The sequence below is a fragment of the Dermatophagoides farinae genome, chromosome 3 (assembly GCF_024713945.1).
Source record: "Dermatophagoides farinae isolate YC_2012a chromosome 3, ASM2471394v1, whole genome shotgun sequence".
Taxonomy (NCBI): domain Eukaryota; kingdom Metazoa; phylum Arthropoda; class Arachnida; order Sarcoptiformes; family Pyroglyphidae; genus Dermatophagoides; species Dermatophagoides farinae.
The window spans coordinates 2539891-2560941 of record NC_134679.1 but is presented as its reverse complement, the minus strand read 5'-3'; the positions used below and the strand labels follow the sequence as shown (position 1 = coordinate 2560941).

The 21051-nt window shown below is 29.2% G+C and overlaps 5 protein-coding genes across 6 annotated transcripts; 2 read left to right on the top strand and 3 right to left on the bottom strand.

Moving 5' to 3' along the window:
• Positions 1-5269: 5269 nt before the first annotated feature.
• On the top strand, positions 5270-7877 carry LOC124494476 (uncharacterized). Its single transcript, XM_047057653.2, has 4 exons — positions 5270-6003; positions 6082-6674; positions 6774-7092; positions 7205-7877. The coding sequence occupies exons 1-4, from the start codon at positions 5644-5646 to the stop codon at positions 7376-7378; spliced, it is 1446 nt and encodes a 481-aa protein (XP_046913609.1). The 5' UTR covers positions 5270-5643; the 3' UTR covers positions 7379-7877.
• Positions 7878-12872: 4995 nt separating this feature from the next.
• Positions 12873-14708, bottom strand: LOC124494485 (persulfide dioxygenase ETHE1, mitochondrial). Its single transcript, XM_047057665.2, has 6 exons — positions 14379-14708; positions 14191-14322; positions 13838-14027; positions 13611-13715; positions 13280-13486; positions 12873-13214 (listed from the first exon to the last, which is right to left on the bottom strand). The coding sequence occupies exons 1-6, from the start codon at positions 14415-14417 to the stop codon at positions 13177-13179; spliced, it is 711 nt and encodes a 236-aa protein (XP_046913621.2). The 5' UTR covers positions 14418-14708; the 3' UTR covers positions 12873-13176.
• A 78-nt stretch (positions 14709-14786) lies between these two features.
• On the top strand, positions 14787-17188 carry LOC124494474 (FGGY carbohydrate kinase domain-containing protein). 2 transcript variants are annotated; one of them, XM_047057651.2, is made up of 3 exons: positions 14787-15087; positions 15158-15821; positions 15913-17188. In XM_047057651.2, exons 2-3 carry the CDS (start codon positions 15170-15172, stop codon positions 16938-16940), a joined length of 1680 nt encoding a protein of 559 aa, XP_046913607.2. In that variant the 5' UTR covers positions 14787-15087; positions 15158-15169; the 3' UTR covers positions 16941-17188. The 2 variants fall into 2 exon arrangements, with proteins under 2 accessions (XP_046913607.2, XP_075585799.1); XM_075729684.1 differs by having other exon boundaries at positions 15031-15103.
• RIC-3 (RIC3 acetylcholine receptor chaperone) lies at positions 15849-18814 on the bottom strand. The gene is made up of 6 exons (XM_047057655.2): positions 18373-18814; positions 18215-18303; positions 18022-18150; positions 17745-17958; positions 17498-17661; positions 15849-17435 (listed from the first exon to the last, which is right to left on the bottom strand). The coding sequence occupies exons 1-6, from the start codon at positions 18545-18547 to the stop codon at positions 16950-16952; spliced, it is 1257 nt and encodes a 418-aa protein (XP_046913611.2). The 5' UTR covers positions 18548-18814; the 3' UTR covers positions 15849-16949.
• Positions 18815-19012: 198 nt separating this feature from the next.
• On the bottom strand, positions 19013-20829 carry LOC124494484 (uncharacterized). The gene is made up of 2 exons (XM_047057663.2): positions 20021-20829; positions 19013-19944 (listed from the first exon to the last, which is right to left on the bottom strand). The coding sequence occupies exons 1-2, from the start codon at positions 20210-20212 to the stop codon at positions 19453-19455; spliced, it is 684 nt and encodes a 227-aa protein (XP_046913619.1). The 5' UTR covers positions 20213-20829; the 3' UTR covers positions 19013-19452.
• Between the last annotated feature and the right edge of the window lie 222 nt (positions 20830-21051).

Genomic DNA, 21051 nt, shown 5'->3' with positions numbered 1-21051 from the left:
TCAACTTCATGTATTCGTTCGTTTTTTTTTGGTTCGTCAATTTGTTCTATATTCTGTGTGTGTGTGTGTGTGTGTAGATATAACCCTATACTGTAGCAAAAGAATGATTCTTTTGGATTCTATTGTTACTATCGGTGTCTGTGTGTGTGTGTTTGGACCCACCATTGTATATGATAATCGAATTTTTTTTTCTCTATGTATGCATGAATGTTTTGGAAAATAAATAGCCCAAGTCATGTCCAATGACGGCGTTTTTTTTTCCTTTCTTTGGTGACGAGGATTTATGCGAATTTTTTTTTGTTCGGCATTTTTTTTCCTTTCACTACACACACACACACACACACACTCTTGTATAAAACCGTTTGCTTGTATGCGGACAAATTTTTTTTTTCATTGTTGCTTCACTACTTCTTCGTTATCATCATCACAAATGAATCATACAATAACATTCGTGTTTTTTTTTTCATCACAGCCGTCATCAATTATAAACAAACATATTATGTATTTGGTTCGATTTTGCAAAAAAAAAAAACAGAATTCTGTTATTCAATGAATGATTTTTATTTACCTTGGCCATTCATGTTTTTTTTTTTGAATACATGATGATAAATTTTTTTTTTTTTTTTGGTTCACTAAATTTATTTTGATTTAGTAATCAAAGGGAAAAAAAGAAAGAAATAATAATGAAAAAGTTTCAACAAACATTTCACATTAATCGTTACGTAACAACATGAATCACATTTTCAGATTTGCAAAACATTGAAAATTTGCTACTATATATATATGTGTGTGTGTGTGTGTATATGTGAATGATTTGAGATTTGTTTTTATTAAGAAAAAAGACAAGAAATCAAATCCCATGTTTTTGTAATAAATTTATTGCTTCATTGATTGAGTATAGTAACATTAACAAGGTCGGAAATTATTTTTATACACACACACACACAAACACTCTACGGGATTTTTCTTCCTGAACGTATTTATCATGATATATGTGTCTTTGTCTGTGTGCTAATCAATCTGCATGATAAATTGTTTGTTTAAATTATATCACAAAACCACCACCACCACCAACACCATCAACCAACCAACCAACCAACCATCGTGATTGCTGACACATGAAAGAATTACCAACCAAACTGATTGACTTAATAAGATGAATAAATTGTGATAAGAAGAAAAAAAGAAAGAAAGAGATTTTAATCGACTTTTAATTAAAGAAAAAAAATCGAAATCGAAATCACAAAGTTTCAATTTTGGAAATCAAGAAAAAAAAAACGGAAATAAATACTGAATGAATGATAAATTAGGAACGAAAAAAAAATTACTACTATTATTGATTGTAATTCATTTGAGATTCAGTGTTGTTTTTTTCTGGTCGATTCTATATTTATTTTTCTCTTTTTTTCAGCCACTGATTTCGATTATATGTCATTCTATTTTTTTTTTTTTTTTAGTTCTGTCATTTTTGTTTTGATTTAGATTTAAAGTTATCATCGTCATCAACAACAACAACAACAACAACGCCACATTGAACAATGTTGAGATTGTTTTTTCCCGTCATTTGGTCACATAGGATTTGTAACTTTATTTTCCATTCCTTTTTGTGTAAAATAAAATCCAATCAATTTGATATTTTGTCCGGTTTTTTTCTGATTAGCTTGTAGTTGCTATTGATTATATTGAAACTTGATTAGAAAATTTATATTCTTCTACAAATCATCATATATGAATAGCGTGAGTATTATCTTAATGTGAAATCTCACATAAAAACACACACAAAAAAAATACTTTCTTCTTCATCGATCAGAATAGTCAAACTATAGAAAAAAAAATGACCACCACCACCAATCCAATAATCCTAGTTTCAAGAGCTTTTGTCCAAGTGTCTTTGTGAGTCAAGTGGCTTCTAATTTTTTTTTCTATTTATATTTGAAAATCAATTCATACTTCATTGACGGTGATGATTTTTTTTTTTAGTTGGCCCTTATTTCGAGTGATGATAATATCCACATCATCAATCAAAATATGTAATTTTTTTCATATATTTTCTTTATATATATCTTTAGGAATGGTCTATAATAATTCTGAGATAATATAAATGGGAAAAAAAAAGAAGACTTGAGGTGATGAAAAATTATGCTGAAACAACATTTTCATTGAGTATCAATTGAAAAAAAGAATGGTAGCACACTTGTTATCACCGATAAATCAAGCTCACTGAATCAATTATTATTGATTTTTTGTTCGATTTTGTTTCCTGTTATTCAAATGAAAATTACTTACACACACACACACACATTGATATTGGATGATAATGATTTATCAATAATCATTTTTATCCATTTGTTTTGATAAATTTTCTCATTCTTTCTCTTTCACACAAATATTAGCGTTTTATTCTATGTCTAAATGGTTTTTTTCGAATGTTTTCATACATCATTCATGATGATTAGTGTATTTTTTCATCATTACTTAACAGTCTAGTAGTTCTGAATTCTGAAGTAACAAGCCATGATAAGTTTAAATCCATTAAAATTTATCATTGCAATAACTTGGAATCCAAATCATTGATAGGCACATAATGACAAAGTTCTTATTTCAGTTTTCTACATTTGAAGTTCAAGATTCCATATGATTTTTGTCCCTCTTGAGAGAACAAAAATTTGAACTTGGATAATGTTTTTTCCTCAGTGAATCTGTGATACGCAAAAATTCCAAGAATCTAATATCGATTGTCAAATTTTTTTTCCTTTCTCATTTTTGACATTCTAGACGCTGTTTTAAACTCACACACACAGATTTCATTGATATAATCCACGGGTTGTGGTCAACTTTCAATTTTTTTCGGATTCAATTTTTATCTGAATTTCATTTCCAAAATGACACTTATTTGGCTTAAACATCATATAAAACTTGCTATTTCTCCCCCCCCCAACCACCACCACCACACACAGATAATACAAGTTATATCGATTTTATTTCGAAAAATTAAAACCGATCAATGTTTCCAATCTGTTTGCTTCTGTTTGAGGGTTGATCAATCGGATTCGATGATTGTATGATGATCGATTTCATTTCGATCAGTATTTCAAACTTGTCAACAACATCGAAAAAAAAAATTTGTGGCTATTTTTATTAAAAATATATTGATCACATGTTCATGATACAATTTTCACCAAGAGTTAATGGATACATACATTTTTTCTATTTACTATGGTTCATGATGAAATATGTTACGTCAATATGATTTTTTTTTTTTAAAGTATGTCAAATTCTGTAACTAATATTGGACAAGTTTTTGTCCTAAGAAAAAAAAATAGAATTCAAATGATGAATGAACGATCAGTTTTACTAATATGTTATAAAAAAAATTCTCGAGAATCACAGAATTCATGGAAAGTAATTTTTGTTTCGATGAAAAAAAAATTGAACGAAAAAAATTCCGAAAAAATATAATGGAATTTTTTTTACTACAAAAAAAAACAAAAAACATGTGTCATGAACAATGATAGAATAGGCAGTGAAAAAAATAAATAAATAAATAACGGTAAAATCCTTATTGCAAATATATTGGTATGATGATAAATTCTCATCGAATTTTTTTCGACATTTTTTTTGTACGTACGTCATTATTTGGTCAACAATGAGCCAACATAATAATAATTGTAATCAATTCCAATAAATCGGACGAATAGCCTTGGTTCATTTTTTTTTTTTTGATTTAAGTTTAAAGATTCTTGAATCAAAAGAAAAATTGATGATATTGAATCCAATTTGATTTGAAACTTTTTCATATTCTGTTGCTATTGTCAGTGTGTGCGTGTTTTTTTTTTTGAATTCCAACATTTTTTTTTCTATTCAGTTAAGTTTTGCATGGTTATTTTTTTTCAAAAAAATTTCGCTTATCAATAGTTCGTTTCCATTGTAGATTTTTTTTCTTTCGTTCCAGGGAAACCAGAAACAATAACTTTTGATTTTTCGATGGATCGATTGTTGTCATCATTTTTAGTGTTATTCAAAAGTGAAATTCTTCTTTTTTGGTTGGTTTGAATGAATGAATGAATGAATGAAATTTCAATTTGATGTCACTATATTATCAACAACGATTTTTGGAATGATTAAACATTCTATTATTAAAAAAAATAAATTTGGAAAAAAAAACAATGAAAAAAAGTAGTAGTTATTCCAAAAAAAAGCCTTCAAAAAGATCTGACAACAACAACAACAATAAAACTTGGCCCACACATTATTCTGTGTGGTGTCTGTGTTTTCATTTCCATTCATCTTCAACAAACAAAACAAAAAAATGATTCAAGCCATGATAAAAATAGAAAAAAAAACATTCTAGTAAAATCACATACTCACATGTCAATGTCATTTTCATCGGCCACAGGCCATAAAGTTTATAAACCATACATATATAATATACACCATTTTCAACTAACAATGCAATGATAAACAGTAGTTGGATAGAGAATAAAACATTTATTTATATTTATAAAAAAAGCTCAATCATTCAAGCGAAAAACTGAAAAAAATGTCTTCAAATCTTGATATTAATCATAGCCATCAAATGGAATGAAATTGAATTTCATTTCAAACAAAATGAATTTATGAACAAAATTTACTACTATATATATACCTAGCACAATAATATTAAAATTCTCTGTGTATTAGATTTTCAATTAATTTTATTCTTTTATTTTGATGATGATGATGATGAAAAAACATTCATTTTAAGCTTTCATCATTTTTTTTTTCATTGTGAATTCTCTGCAGTATTATTCAATCAATTTAAATTAAAGAATAATTAGGACGTGAGAAACAAATTAATGATAACAACAACAACAACAACAAAACTGATGACATCGGTCAAATTAATTTTTGCCATTAAGTTAATCCTAACAAATATATAGAAGATTATATTAGAAAAAGCAATAAAAAACAAAATTCTTTTTCTAATGATGATATGGATCAACTGGTGGTATATGATGCTTTCCGGCCAATGATATATCTAATATATTTCGTCGTCATCATCATCATCATCATCGATAAAATATAATTAGATTGTGCAAGTCATACAATACGATTCCTTTTTATTATTATTATTATTAGTTTAATCTATCAATGATTTTTATTGTGGAATATTTGACATGTGTTTAAATGCCAATGCCAATGACTTTAAAATCAGTTAGATTGCTTACAAGAAATAAAAACAAAAAACATTACATTACATTACATTGGTTTTATCATCCATCATTGTCGACCAATATAATAATAGAATGTTTCGACATGTGGTCAGGGTGTAACTGTTGTTGAACACATGTGTATGCATGGTGTTGTTGATAATCATCATCAATGTATGTATACGAAAAAAGAAAAACGTCGTTTATGTGCGAGTTGCCCAAAGATTTGTTTTGTTTTCGAATTCTCATCAAGCTTCATACAGCTTTCTGTCAAAACAATGCCATATATATAGTATAGCGATATTTATTGTCGCTGAATCTAATCGATTTTAATCTCATTTATTCGGCTGAGATTTTGTTTCCGTTCATTCTATTCATCGATCCGGATTTAAACACCGTTTTTTCAGTTTCTGTTTTTTTTTTCATTACGATTATTGATTTCAAATTTGTAATCATGTCAGAATCAATGGAAATGAAAGTGGCTCCAGTTGCCAATCAACCAAATGATGATACGAACATCAACCATTGTAATGAAATGAAAAATCGTTCCAAAAATTCAACAACAAAATCAACGGATGATGTCAATAAACCACAAACGTTAATGGATGAAAAATATCGATCTTTGATTTCGGATAATATGCGAATCGCCATCAGTAGCGGTGATGATGATAAAGATTTGGATCGTATTGATATGTCGATTAGATTGTATGAAACGATTTTCTCCATCATGATTCCATATATTCTTGTGGGCTGTCCATTCAATTATTGTTTTGATCGTAAAAAACAATCATGCGTCAATTCAAAATTAATGAAAGTAAATATTGTTTCAATTTTCAATCATTTTTTTCGTATGTTTACTTACCATACTTTGTTTGATTTTTTTTATGGTCAGATTTATACATTTGTCATTTCGATCTTGGCGCACGCAATGGTCTTGTTTTGGTTGATTCGTCTTATGTACAATTTATTCTCCCGTAAACATTTGACTAGCGAATTGATTGAAGATATTTTCATATTTTCATATTTGTTGGCTGGCGTTGTTGGTCTTGATTTAATATGGCTTAATCGAAAACGAATCGAGCGTGTTCTACAATTACTCGATCTAAATCCAATCAATGAACGTTGTCAAACATTGCTGGCACGAAGTTGTTTCCGTTTAAAATGGAATCGATGGAAATTCTATTTATTAACTTCCATTTCATATGTATTGGCCGCATTGCTTCTTTTTTACTATGGCTATTTGATATACAGCGCCGTAGAGATAATAACCGATGAAAATAAAGATCTTGAACTTATAGCCTGGCTACGTACTATGCGTTTTGTAACAGTTTATGCATTATATTTTTTTATCGCTGATGCTGTTCTATTGATTGCTTTAGTTTGGTCACTCAAATATCGTATTATTCATCTGAATTTATTCATTAAAAATTTAATCAAAGTCGAAGATGTACCCGAAATAGATGACATTGAAATTATCAAATCATGGTGCGAAAACTTTAATACATTATCTATTGATCTTTTTTTCGGATTACCCAACATCATTTTTTATTTCTTTCTCTCTCTCTCTCTCTCTTCAATGTATAGGTTTCAAAACATTTTAAAAGTAACGCGAAAAATCGATGATTCATTCTCATTCTATATACCAGTGTTTATTGGATTTCTATTTTTTGGCATCATTTATTTCGTTAGCCAAACAATTAATATTGTCGAATCGGGTGTCAATGGTGAAAGTGTACAATTTCTTTCGGCAGCATGTTTAGCATTCCTAATGTCATTGATATTGTTTTATGGTCTAAAAGAATTGAGCGACGTCCATCAACTATCGTCAATGACCAAATCGATTCTATACAGTTATGTATTGAATACAAAACCCCAGGACAGATCAACAAAATTTTTTGAAGAGGTTTGCATTTATTCCATTTCTGAATTTATGTCTTATTATTTTTTTTGTTCTATTTTATGTTTATTTTTTCCCTTATTTCTCTGTCCACTTGCTACAAATACGGCTGTCATAGATAAATTTTGTTGCTAATGGACTGCTATCAAATCAAGCAACATTCACTTTACTTGGACAAATTGAATTGAACAGAAGATTTCTGGCAAAACTTATTCTAATCATTTATTCTTATACGATTATTTTCAATCAATTCGAGAGAAAAATTCCAACAACAACGACGACGCTTCGATAAATCCAAATTTATAATGTACGAATGTTCATACATGAAACTCATGCAAGATGAATTTATTTGCTGCATATTTTTACCAAGAATATGATCATTTATTATTATCCCCATCATCATAATCATTACCAAAAGGTGTATTGGATTCAGCTATTCTTTTTTCTTCCTCATGTAGTCTCTTTACGCATGAAATTGTTTTTATACGATATTCGAACATTCATTTCCACATTTTCATTCTTGAATACTTGATAACTTTTTTTTAATGATAATTCTTTCCAATTTGTTTTTTATTATCATCATCATCATCAAAAAAAAACTGATCAGAATGACATTTGTGAAAATTTCATTTTGTTTTTTCATCATTCTTGTTACTGTCATTAAAATGAACATTTTTCAATACATCTCAAATTAACAACTCGTTGATCGGAACGAAATCTGTTCTGTTTCGCTAATCGATTTATCTTTTCCTGTCTTTTTATTAAATAAATTTCATTAAATTCCACGAAAATCACAATATTATTTAATCTGAACAAAGTCCATTTCAAACAACAAAAAAGATAAAAACTAATGGAACTGAACGGAAAAAAAAATTTATGCAGATTTTATTATATTAAATGTACCGGATTATATCGAAATCATTCTTGGAATTGAACTAATAATTTAAATTCAAATGGTGATGAATGAATCAAATGCAAACAAACAGACAGACTGAATATTAAAAATTAGATTTAAATTAAAACAAATGTTATGATTCTGTAATCATTAATAGTGAATGAAATTCTAATGACAAATTACCTGTATTGGTACTAATAATATTCAAATTTAAATGGAAAAAAACGAATTCTTTCCACATTATAGTAGATCGATGTTGTTGAAATTCAAAATTTTTTCCCTCACAAAAAAAATCTAATCAAATTCATAGATTACATATGAATTTGAATGAATAATAGTATAAAAATATCCAGAATATGGAATACAGAATATAAGTCGAAGTTATATGTCAAATTAAATAAATATTAAATTGAATGAAAATTAAATCTGATAAGTATGAATAGATTATTAACCATAATACGATTCATATATATTTATTTGATTGAATCATATCTTATTTTGGTTTTTTTTAAAAAAAAAATCATGTGACATCTATCAAACATTTACCAAAGCAGATTTTATCATTTAATGTTTGAATTTAAAAATAAGAAATTTGGCCACGAAAATGAGAATTTTTTTTATTTGTAAATCGATAATTCAAACCATTTCTTTCCGATATCATATCGGATCACATGAATGGTCAACAAAATTTGGTTTTCGATTCGAATCTTTTTTTTTGTTTTTTTTTCACATTCAACATTTATTTATTTATTTGCATTAAAAACAATTAGGTTTCAATATAATGATTATTTTTTTCTGGATTTTTTGTAATTGGTTTTTTTATTCATTATCAGAATCTGGGTAAACAGGATAATATAGTGATGAGTATATATTTTATATAATAAATTTTGTAGCATAATAAAGTTAAATTGTTACTGTTTATTATTACGTATGGTCTAACAATATAATATAATGTAAAATCCATAATTAGTTAGAATGAAAACAATTTTTTGGACGTCAATTAAACACCTTAGGATGTGTATATGTGTATGTGCATGAGAAATGAAAAAAAGTGCAAATTAAAAATTTAAATGATGAAATTTATAGATAGTTGGCGTGAATTATTATAAATCCTTTCCATCGATTATGATGTAGAGTCTTTTCATTAAATTTTCCGTCAAATTATCATGATCATTTTCATCGAATGATATCTGGAGAATATTTTCATTATTTCAATGTTTTGAAGTAGATGATGTTTTTTTTTTCATTCAGAAACAAGATATAAATGCTACTTGAATTACCATCATGTTATTTTTATATCAAGATGCTATTAAGGTTGTTGTTTTTGCTGTTGTCGCTGATTTTGTTCTTTCAATTTATCAATGTATGAAACGAATAATCGTGCTAAAATCTCCCGTTGACGTCGTAATGTCGTTTCAGCGTCTGTATTCGATGATTCATTCGAATCTTTGATTCCAGATTCAGGTGATAAAGATGTTGATATCAATGATTTTGTGGACACTGTTGTGTTGGCATCAACTGATGGTGCCGATGTTGGTGTTGACTCTGCTGCATGTTTATTCAATATTGAAAGAAAATATTTTTCAAACTGATTAGGTTGACCATATATCACGCCAAATATGTTTTTGCCTTCCGGTATTGGAGGCGCCGATGATGATGCAACCAATGATCGTCCAGTTTGTGTTAATGAATCAATCAGTTCATAATTTGTTTTTGATATCTCCGAGGAATGAACAATCTTAGCCATTGGAAGGAATTCATTAATTAAACGTTTTTTGAATTCAAGGCATTCGAATGGATACATTTTATTGTAATCAGCACTTCTTTTACCAAAACGTGGTGTCTTTCGAACCGGAATTAATTTAGGACAAACGATTGACGCTTCGACTGATGCAAAATTTTGATCAATTGCCCAGAATCGTAAATCGAAAAAAACAAAAACAGCAAGCCATAGAAGATAATAATAAGATGAAAACAATGATGAAGAACTATGATGACGACATTTTGATTTCATCACCGCCATCATCATTATTGATGGCGATTTTTTCGCCGATGATAGAATCAAATAATTTTTAATTACATTAACAACATTTTTGTTGTTACGGATGCTATTATTGATGTTGACAGAATTGTCTAGATTATCATAATTTTGTTCTTGATTCATTATAAACTCCATTGTTGTCGTAATGTTTGTCAGAGTTCGATATCTCGAATTAAATAGAAAAATCCTAAATAAATTTTTGTTGTTGTTTTTAATATATTTTTTGTGACTTGAATTTTTTTTTTATTTTATTTTCTCGTTGGGTTACATAAGCATTAAGTTGATGATTATAATAATAATGATGATAACGATGGTTGAGCACTTTGGCAAAATTAATCCAGCAAAAAATGGCACAAGATACACAAACGAAATTTTGATAATTAAGCACAAAAAAGAATATAAATACAAGTAGATAATAGAAAAATATTTGTTGAAAACAGCAGAATTCAGTATGATTCGAATAAATGTGACCACAAGTTTTGGGATTGATTTTTGATTCTGGTCGGCTTTAAATAATCGAAATTGATTGTTAGTTTTAGAGCCATTTTTGACGACGACGACGACGACGATAACGTAGTTGTCATTTTGGTTAAACAAGATGAAAAAAAACAAGAAAAGACATTTACAATGTAATAATAACCAAGAAACCATTTTATTTACACTTTTTTTAATGAAAATTTACACTAGGCCAACAGTTTATTTAATAAACAAGACAATAATGTTGCATTAAGTAAACAATAAGTAATATGGATAGCCCAAGAATAACCATTACCGAATACGAAAATCATTTGGCCAAAAAAATCAACATTTAATGTACGATTGAAATGAAAAAAAATTGTTGATTATCCGTTCTATTCTACTTGACCTATACGACGTCCAAATAGAGTGTTGATTAAAACATGGATGATAACGGTAAATTAGCTAGAAGTTTTTGGTGGAAACCATTATTCCTTTATTGAAACATCGAATGAATATTTAATATTATTTATTCAACTGAAGCTAGCGTTTTTTTTTTGGTTTGTTTGCATAGAAGGGCGTTTGTTCGGTAACCCGATGGCTTTTTATTCATACGCACACAAGTAGAGGTTTAATTTTTATGGAGAGAAAAAAAAAGGAAATGAAAAAAATTCACACAACAGTGATGACCCAATCTTATCATTCTTGAAGCTTCATTGTTTTTTGTTGAATACCATAACACTTAAGTAAAAAGATGTTATGTGAATGGAATCAAAATTCTTTTAGAGAAAAATAAAGTGGCAACTTTACATTTTCCTGACCTAGTTTATTTATATTTAAATTATAAAAAAAAATATTTCATTCACTTTCCATTCAGGAAGTAGGAAAATATAGAACCAATAAAGTCATTCAATTTTCAATGTAAAATATCCAACAAATTTAAAATAAATTTTTTATTTTAAAATTCTGATTCCATTTTCTCTGCCATGACTTGAAAGATCACTGCACGCATACATAATATTGCCTTTGCTTTTAGCGGAAAAGAAAATTCTCTGAATCGCTGTTGGGCTTATATAAACACCCACATGTACTACGAAAAAAGATCTATAGATTTCGTGCCACCAGGATGAAATCTAAGTATTGACTTTGACCAGATTCATTATAAATACAGGTATTTAGTGTCTTGTGACAAGGTAAATAATATTTGTTTGTTTGTGTCTGAATGAAATTAAAATTAGTCATGAGACGAGTTCAAGTGTTTTTTTTGATAGTTCATATTTGGTTATTTTATTTATTCATGCTATTAATTTAAACGTGGCAACATAAAATTTCATAGACGATGAAAAAAAATTCAGTCTAAATTAATAAATGATTTTAAATCACATGTTAACGACTTTTTGAAACCTTTTGAATATTCACAACATTATAGTAGACATTCTCGTTTATCATACATCATTGAACACGATAAACTAAATGAAACAAAACGATGAAGAGAAAAAAAATGAATTGAATACAAATTCAGCTATCATAATAGCATTTGAACACACACTCACACAAAAAAAATAGAAAAAAATATTGGACGAAACAAGTAAAAAATTATGAAACCAGATGCTACCGGCCATAAATGGTTTTGGAAGCCCTATATGGTCTAGAAAATTCGTTTTCATTACTCTTATCATACATGAACAGTGATAAATTTAATTCAATTTATAATGTTCACATTGAGAGCCACTTGAAATTTTTGTGAAAGTTTCACAGGACCGAAAATTAAACAAATTGTTTACCAATTCAATGTTGACGATTCTTGCATGTTGATTTTTATTAGATTCCGTTAATTTGGAAACACCTTGAAATAATTGTTTTTTTAGGTTGGCAGTTACACCCATCATTCTTTGCACACTTTATAATAATCGAAAGAAAAACTCATGACAATATGATAATCATCTTTTAATATCAACATACGAAACCAGTTCTTGCAATTGGTATTTACTATTGATCATAGATCGTATATATATATTAAATATACTAAATTTACCACATTAAATATATAAAAAATAGCCATCGAATATTCAAACTTTTTATTAACACGTCTATTACAAATCTGACAGAAAAATTAAAATATAAATGTCCACGAAAAAAATAGTAGCGAAAATTAAATAATTAGCAACCATGAACAAAAAATGTTGATCAATTTTTTAATTTCGAAATTCATACCAACAATTATAAAATTCTCCAATTTCATTTCAAATGATGAAAAAAAAAATAAAACTAAATAACATTATAAAGGTGTGGTCAATGTACAATCTATTTCCGTTTGTCCATAATGAAATGTTAACAAAATTTGATGTGGTTTATATAATTATTTTGTATCATTCATTCATTCGATTATCAACATTTTTATTTGGGTTTAGAGTAATGATCATTTATTCTGATAATTTTAACAAATATTGAAAAAAAAAATTCTATAACCAAAACAAAGAAGGAAGAAAACAAATAGAAAAAAAATTAAATAATCCGATAAATATTTTGATCCTAAATCAAGATAAACAGAATTTTTAAAAATTAAAAAAAAATTTTTAAATAATCATATCGAACAATGTGAAAATCAAATATTGATATCATTTCTATATAGAAGAATGAATTAAAGAAAACAAAAATTATTTTTTTTCTCAAATCGGGGATCATTGTTATTTGTTGGTTAAACACCGCAGACCATGTTTGCTGGAACGGCAATATCTATAGATAAAAAAAAATTAAAACAAATATATAATAATACCAACAAGCTAAAAGACAAAGGTTACCAATCAATTTGGGAAGCTGAAGTTTAAGATTTTTCATCAGATCAATGAATTCATCGCGTGTTCGACATAGACGAGGATTATAAAGTTTTTCCTCACCGATTGTTGAACATGTATTGCCATTATAATCGTGGGCAGGATAAACAATACATTCATCCGGTATTGTAAATAGTTGACTATGTATTGAATCATAGAGTTTTCCAGAATCGCCTAGAATTCATGAAATCAAATGTACAATATGGAAAAATATTAATAAATATTAACAAATCTTTTTCGTCTTTTTTTCTCCATAAAAGTTCGTTGATTTCAATTGTGAAAACAATAATTACAATACCTTGTTGGAAATCGGTACGACCACATCCACGGATCAATAGGGCATCGCCAGTAAAAACACATGGACCGTTAGCTAGAAAATATGAGACACATCCATTTGTATGTCCTTGATAGCAAATGGCAAAGTGTATTGTCCAGAGACGATAAATTTGTTTCGAAAAATAAATTGAGAAATCGCAAAAGTAAATAATTAAATATTTTTTTTCAGAAATAGAAATTTCGAAATACCTGGTGTACTTTTGACCAATAGATCGATATTTTCTCCAAGTTTAATTGAATCATTATTTTCAACATGAACATCAGCAACGGCACCACTCTCTTTTGAAATGATTGACTGTACTCCGTCCAATATTTTCTTAATCTGTCCACTGCTTGTTATATGATCGGCATGAACATGTGTATTGAGTACATATTTGAGCTATGGAAAAAGTTTTTTTGCCAATTCAATTTTGGAAAAGCAACGAGCCAACATTTCAAAAAAAATAAATATAAAAATGTTAAAATTAGTCAAAAATGAAAATGATGAAAAAAAAATTGTACAAACAAAATTGAATCAAATGTTCAAGGTCAAAATTTCTCACCTTCAAATCCAATTGTTTGATTAAATTTAGATCTCGTTCAATTAATTCTTTAACCGGATCGATTAACAAGGCATCTTTGGTTTTTGAACAAGCCAACATATATGTATAGGTACATGATGTTCGATCAAAAAGCTAAATCCAATTAAATAAATAAATAAATTGAATTAGAAAAAAAAATAATTGCATACCTGTCGAAAAATTATTCCAGAATTACGTATCATAGCCATTTGTCGATTGTCGATGATGTTTGTCAAATGATGATCACTATTGAATGGGCTAAAAGATTTCACTCATCCACTTATAACAGCAAATACAAACATATCTCCTAGCAATGGAAATTTTGTAACAAACAAGGAAATCTATTATGAGAGAAAAAATATGATTACGTCAACGAAAATAATGACGCTGAGGATATATCAAATATACAATCATCATCCAATAATGAGCAAGTTTTTTTTGTCTAAAATTTCAATCAATAATTGATTGCAAAATCAACAGTATGTCAGGAGAATATTTCCTAGGAATCAGTATGCATTCTGTTTGGATATCCAATGAGAAATATTTCCATTAAAAACATTTGTATAACATAAACACACATGCCGCTTTTGTTTTATGAAATTTCATTAATTCACGATTTCAATGTCAAACAATTACCATAATGAATGGCTTCAATTCAAGCAAGGATAAGAAAAAAAATGATAATAAATCTATGATTACCGAAGATAAGTATCGATCATGATCGAATAGCATGATCCTAATTGACTAAACATTGGCATGAATGATTAATGATCGTGTTCATGATGATGATTTAGCAATCTACATTCATTAAACAAACATATTGAACTTGATAGTATTGATTGGATTGATTCGGCTGCATTATTCGTTATCCATATCCTAGTAAGTTATCCTTTCGGTAAGTCTGAAATATTAATTTTAATGACTTCTTAATCGATTAATTCAAAAATAGATATTTTATAAAATGCACACACTTTGTTGTGATGTTGGTTCTGGTAGTGTTCGTGTGGCTATTTTTGAATTTAATGATAATCAATTGAATCCAAAACCGTTGGCTTTTTCTACACATCAGTTGACTATATACAATCGGAAAAAGAATTTTTATGAGCAAAAATCCAGCGAAATATGGCAGGCTTTCTGTATGGCAGCTACTGATTGTTGCAAGCAGGCGAATCAGAATCAAACTCCATTAACGATTGATGCGATTGGTTTTACTGCAACATGCTCACTTGTCATTATCTCTGGTGATGTTAATAATCTAAATTCAAAACAATTATCGAATGACTATGATGTAATCATGTGGATGGATCACCGTGCTTCCAAAGAAGCGGAGCTCATCAATCAAACTGGCCATCAAATTCTTGAACAATTTGGTGGCACTTGTTCACCCGAATTCTCATTACCAAAACTTATATGGATTCATAACAATGATCCGGAACTTTTTCGACGTACAAAAGCTTTTATGGAATTACCGGATTGGCTCAGTTACCGTTGTTCGAATCAATGGTCTGAAAACCAACCAGAACTATTTCCTCGTTCCCTATGTTCTGTTGTCTGTAAATGGGGTTATGACGTTGAACAGGATAAATGGCATTCAGATTTATTCGAAAAATTAGGTATAAATTATATTTGATTCCGTTTGATTAATTCTCTATTAATATAATCGCATTTTATTTGATTCATATGTGTTTGTTTTATTTTATTTAGGCATAAAATTTGATGAATCGATACGTATGAAAATTGGCACCAAAATCATTCAACCTGGAATGATGATTGGTCATTTAAGTGCCGAAATTGCTCACCAAATTGGAATATCGTTGAATGGTGGCGATCAAACTATAAAAATTGCCTGTCCATTGATTGACGCTCATGCTGGTGCCATCTCTATGTTAACTTTTTCGGATCGTTCCATTTCGAAATCAAATTTGGGCAAATCATTTGAAAATATACTCTGTATGATCGCTGGTACCTCGACTTGTCATATGGTTTTAAATCAAAACCGAACCATGACCAAAGGTGTATGGGGACCTTATCCTAATGCAATCATTCCCGGATATTATCTTCGTGAGGCTGGACAAAGTGCCTCTGGAGCGTTAGTAGAACATATAATTCGACAGAAAAAGTCTTCAGACGGAAAAAATTTTAAAGAAATCATAAAAAAACTGAACCATGAATTACAAGCCAAGAATTTTATTCATCAAACTTCATTGGTTGTGAATCCATCGTTCCATGGAAATCGTTCACCAATTGCCGATCCACTTCTAAAAGGTGCCATCTATGGTATGACATTGGAAGACGAATCATTGCTTGAAATCTATGGCGCCACAATTGAAGCAATTGCTTATGAAACAAAATTTATCATTGAAGAAATAGAACACAGTGCACAACCAATACGGCAGGTGATTGTAAGCGGTGGTCTGACCAAAAATGAATTTTATCTTCAAAAACATGCTGATATTTTGGAGCGAAAAATTTTTGTTTACGATTTAGATCGCACGGATCATATGTTAACGGGAACCGCAATCATGTCTTTCGTAGCGGCTCTAAATCGATCGAATTCGCTAAACGAATTAATTTATTTGCTGAATCAAGTTCGAGCCAAGATAGGTGATGATGAAAAAATTCGAATTTTTGAACCGCGACCAGAAATTTTTGATTATCATCGAAAAAAATACAAATGCTATCGTAAACTATTAGAATGTTCGATTGAAATCGAGACAATCATATCATCTTAAATGACTCATTCATTTTTTCTTCAAATGCTTAAATTTATCCAGTTTGTGATTAATTCTTCGGACCAATTTCGACGATGAACTTTTCGATTGTTGTTCAAATTCTTGAAATTTGTCATTACATTTGTCTTTGAAAATTTTTGTTTTGAAGTTATCAATGATACGTTTTCTTATCGTACGATGTGGTTTATTTGAAATTCCAACAGCATTTGGTTGTTGTTGTTCAATAATATTTTCTTTATTTTCCCTCACGTTTTCATTGCTATTTTGGCCATCGTTCTCGTGACATTCATCTGTCATCGTATGATGAATCTGTTCAATATCATCATCATTATCATCTTTATGATCCTGCTGTGCTGCAGTTACATCAACGTTCTCCTTAATATTATCAATGTATGGATTTTCGATCGTCAAATTTTCTTCTATTACGATTACTGAATCTTGTTGTTTTAGTTGTTGTTGTTGTTGTTGCTGCTGTTCATTATCTTCTTTGTTTTGCTAAAAATGATTTTTTTTAGATAAAAGGAAAAAAACGAACCAGAAAAAATTAAATAACAAACCTTTATCGGTTCATCATTGATTTGTTTATTTGTTTTGAGGAAACTTTCCGCTTCATTACCATCTTTATCATATTTAGCCAATTTACATGAACATTTCTCCGTTTTGGTTAGATGTTCACTGAATGTTTTAACATCTTCAACTAATGAATGCATTATTCGACTTACTGTTTTTTTTTGTCAATTATCGGATAGTGTCAAAGTTATTATTAGAATAGAAATTGTACAAACATTTTTTTTTCACACTCACCATTTCTACGTCCATAATAATCAAAAGTTCGATATGAACTTCGTGACATGAATGGATCATAACGTTTGTTTGTATATTCTTGTCTTACTAAATCATATTGACATTCACGACATTGTTTAGGATCATGTAATGATGACCACGATGATTGTTGTCGTAATTGTAGTCGAGATCCTCTAATTGTAGTTGATTGAATATCATCAGATTTTAGTGATAACTGTTTACAGAAAAAAAAATTGTCAATTTATAGTGCATAGAAACATATAAAGCTTATATATACCTTAAATAATGCGTACATAAAAATAACGATCAAAATTAAGGCATATAATGGAACAAATATATTCCAAACGCTGTTTTGGCCACCACCTATATTGGTAGATATTTCACGTTTTCCTGTGTAAAATTGTGGCTGTGATATGATAAAGAACAATCATTGTTCAAAAATGATCATTTTAATCAATCAATGATCATACCCTTCCTGGAAGTTTTTGTGGTTGTGGATTTTTCGTTGGTGATTGTCGCATTGCTTCCATTACTTTTGGTGGTAGTATATATTTATTTGCTGAAGATGTAATTTTTATTTAGAAAAATATCAATAAGAATAATTTAAAATGATCCATTTTCGATTTACCATTATCGATCGATTGACGGGTATCCCAACGTATACCATATAAAAGCATTGGATAGAAAATTTTTGGCCACAAAACAGCAAAACAACCAATGACAACAATAACAATGCATATACTTTTGCAATTACTAATACCAGTCGATGGTGTTTCGCTTGTTTCCGATGCTGATGACGACATGATTCTCCAATAGATTATTATTAATGATTTTCGTAATGTTGTTGTTCGAGTAAATGACCAAAAACCATATCATCTAATTGTTTACATTTTTATAAAAAATTGGATTTGCTAAAAAAATCCATATCTGAATCTTTCAAATCTGGTTAATATAGTTGATGTGCTCGATCCAATGTGAAAAACAAACAACAGAATTCAAAACATCATTAAACCATACTCAGATAGACACGCGCATAGAATGGAATAATCGAGTGTTTGGTTGGCCGCATCTTTTCACATTCGATGGTGAACATAATGCAGAAATGGATTCCCGGGTCTGAGAAAGTGAGACTATTTTCTATATAATACCGGCCATTTGTCAAGTTCGGGCGGGGAACACTCTCAGCAAACAGCAAAAAAACAAAAAAAAAAATCCGAAAATCAAAAAAGGTTCCAACATCACCAAAAAAAAATCTAGAATCTTAGAAATTTTCATTTTGAGTTGTTTTTATTTATAATGCCATCGATAGAAGCGAAAATTAAATCAAGCAAAAACACACAAAGATAAACACATATCATAATGAAAAGTTTGCCAAGAAAAAAAATTCGGGTTTTTCAATTCAAACACCGAATAAAAAAAATAAGAACAATCATTATGAAATTATAAGGATTTGGATTTGAAAAATTGAAAATGAGAAAAAAAAAGAAAAGTTTATCAATATGGAATATATCGATGTAGGATATATAGAGATAAAAAAAAGTGTACGTGTAAAAGAAAGTTTTGATCAACGTTTTTTTCAAAATTAATTTGTGGTCCAAAATGTCAATGATCGATTGTAATAATCGATAGAAAAAAAACCTGGGTAATTTGTACGTAAATCTGGTAAGCCATTATCATACCCAAACACATACACGACAAACATCTTTGTCTATTGGCTGTTTGGTTGTTCGGCAGCCGGCTGTTGATCATCATCACTTGTTTTTTCAGGATCCAACATTGATTTGAATTCCGATTCAATAGAATTTGGTGAAGTTGTTGGTGAATAACGTTTGATTGGCTGACCTTCTTTGTTGATCAAAAACTTGGTAAAATTCCATTTGATTGCTTGTGTACCGAAAATTCCACGTTGTTTAAGTTTCAACCAACGATACAATGGATGTGCGTTTGATCCATTAACATCGATTTTAGAATACATATCAAACTTTACGTTATTTTTCTTAGCAAACTCTTTGATATCGGCATCGCATCCAGGTTCCTGTCCGGCAAATTGATTACAGGGAAATGCAGCCACTCGAAAACCACGACTTTCATATTTTTCGTACAATTCATTCAATTGTTGATAATTGGATTTAGTAAAACCACAATTGGAAGCAACATTAACAACCAAAACGACTTTTCCTTCATATTTTGAAAGGGAAACCTATCAAGAAATCAGATTTCGAAATCATTAATCAATATAAAAAAATTCAGAATCATGTGATGAAAAATATTCTTACCTCATTACCATCAATATCTTTGACAGTAAAATCATACAAAGATTTATAATCTTCCGGCTTGAATGAATCACCATTGGTGATTTGTTGGCTACCGTTTGTTGTTTCTTGTTGTTGTTGTTGTTCACAATCTTTTTTCTCCAATTTCTCATCACCAGCCGGATTAGGTGTCGTATTATTTTCTACTTCAGACATAATGAAAATGATTAAAGCAAGCGATATTATCCAAACAATTTGATTGACAAAACGAAATCGAAAGATATATCGTTGTCGTTGGCGGCGAATTGAATCCAGAGTTGTGACGAATTTCTTTTTTGTCAAAATAAAAAATGTGAAGAGAAAAAAAAATTATTTTGTCGAAATCGAAATTCAAAACTTTGTTCGAATATATTTTTGCATATAGAAAAAAAATTGAACTATATATTTTATATTGGTGTTTCGTTGACAGTGAAGAAAAAAAAAAGAAATAGCTTTTCGGTTGTTGTTGTTGTTGTTTTTAATTTAAAACGTCAAAAACGTTATACGTTTTTATTTTGTTTGCTATGGTTGGTTGGAAAATGAATGCATAAAAAAATCGGCTATGAACAAGCTTCAACAAACCAGACTATGAATTTTTTTTTCTTGTTTTGTTGGTTGTTGCATTAAATATTGTGATTGAAAATTTGTATTGATGGTAGGTGGTGTCATCACTGTATGAATGTAATCGAGGTGGTAGTAGCCATTTATAATGGCGATGGTGATTGAAATACAAAAAGACGACGATCAAAAGTGGCAAACACAAAAAAGGGGGTAAAATATTAGCTGTATCAATGTGTATAAACAACAAATTTTCATTAGCTACCACAAAGACACACACACACACAACACAAAAACATACCAGCCCAAAAAAAAAAAAAAAAAAAATGGCCAAAGTGAAACCAAAAACTATAGCTTAACATCCACAACATGATAATGTTGTTGTATATATATTTGATGCTATATGAACATCCACATTTGCACTCGTACATGTTATATATTTCAGATTGCCCATTACC

Excerpts from the sequence above, each read along its gene's own strand:
- LOC124494476 (XM_047057653.2), top strand. The coding sequence starts at position 5,644 with ATGTCAGAATCAATGGAAATGAAAGTGGCTCCAGTTGCCAATCAACCA. Across the intron at positions 6,004-6,081 it reads TCAATTCAAAATTAATGAAA|ATTTATACATTTGTCATTTC; the intron begins GTAAATATTGTT and ends TTTTATGGTCAG. Across the intron at positions 7,093-7,204 it reads CAACAAAATTTTTTGAAGAG|ATAAATTTTGTTGCTAATGG; the intron begins GTTTGCATTTAT and ends CGGCTGTCATAG.
- LOC124494485 (XM_047057665.2), bottom strand. The coding sequence starts at position 14,417 with ATGGCTATGATACGTAATTCTGGAATAATTTTTCGACAG. Across the intron at positions 14,323-14,378 it reads CTGGAATAATTTTTCGACAG|CTTTTTGATCGAACATCATG; the intron begins GTATGCAATTAT and ends AATTGGATTTAG. Across the intron at positions 13,215-13,279 it reads TCAGCTTCCCAAATTGATTG|ATATTGCCGTTCCAGCAAAC; the intron begins GTAACCTTTGTC and ends TTTTATCTATAG.
- LOC124494474 (XM_047057651.2), top strand. The coding sequence starts at position 15,170 with ATGCACACACTTTGTTGTGATGTTGGTTCTGGTAGTGTTCGTGTGGCT. Across the intron at positions 15,822-15,912 it reads AGATTTATTCGAAAAATTAG|GCATAAAATTTGATGAATCG; the intron begins GTATAAATTATA and ends TATTTTATTTAG.
- RIC-3 (XM_047057655.2), bottom strand. The coding sequence starts at position 18,547 with ATGTCGTCATCAGCATCGGAAACAAGCGAAACACCATCGACTGGTATT. Across the intron at positions 18,304-18,372 it reads CCGTCAATCGATCGATAATG|CAAATAAATATATACTACCA; the intron begins GTAAATCGAAAA and ends TTACATCTTCAG. Across the intron at positions 18,151-18,214 it reads CACAAAAACTTCCAGGAAGG|CCACAATTTTACACAGGAAA; the intron begins GTATGATCATTG and ends ATCATATCACAG.
- LOC124494484 (XM_047057663.2), bottom strand. The coding sequence starts at position 20,212 with ATGTCTGAAGTAGAAAATAATACGACACCTAATCCGGCTGGTGATGAG. Across the intron at positions 19,945-20,020 it reads AAGATATTGATGGTAATGAG|GTTTCCCTTTCAAAATATGA; the intron begins GTAAGAATATTT and ends ATTTCTTGATAG.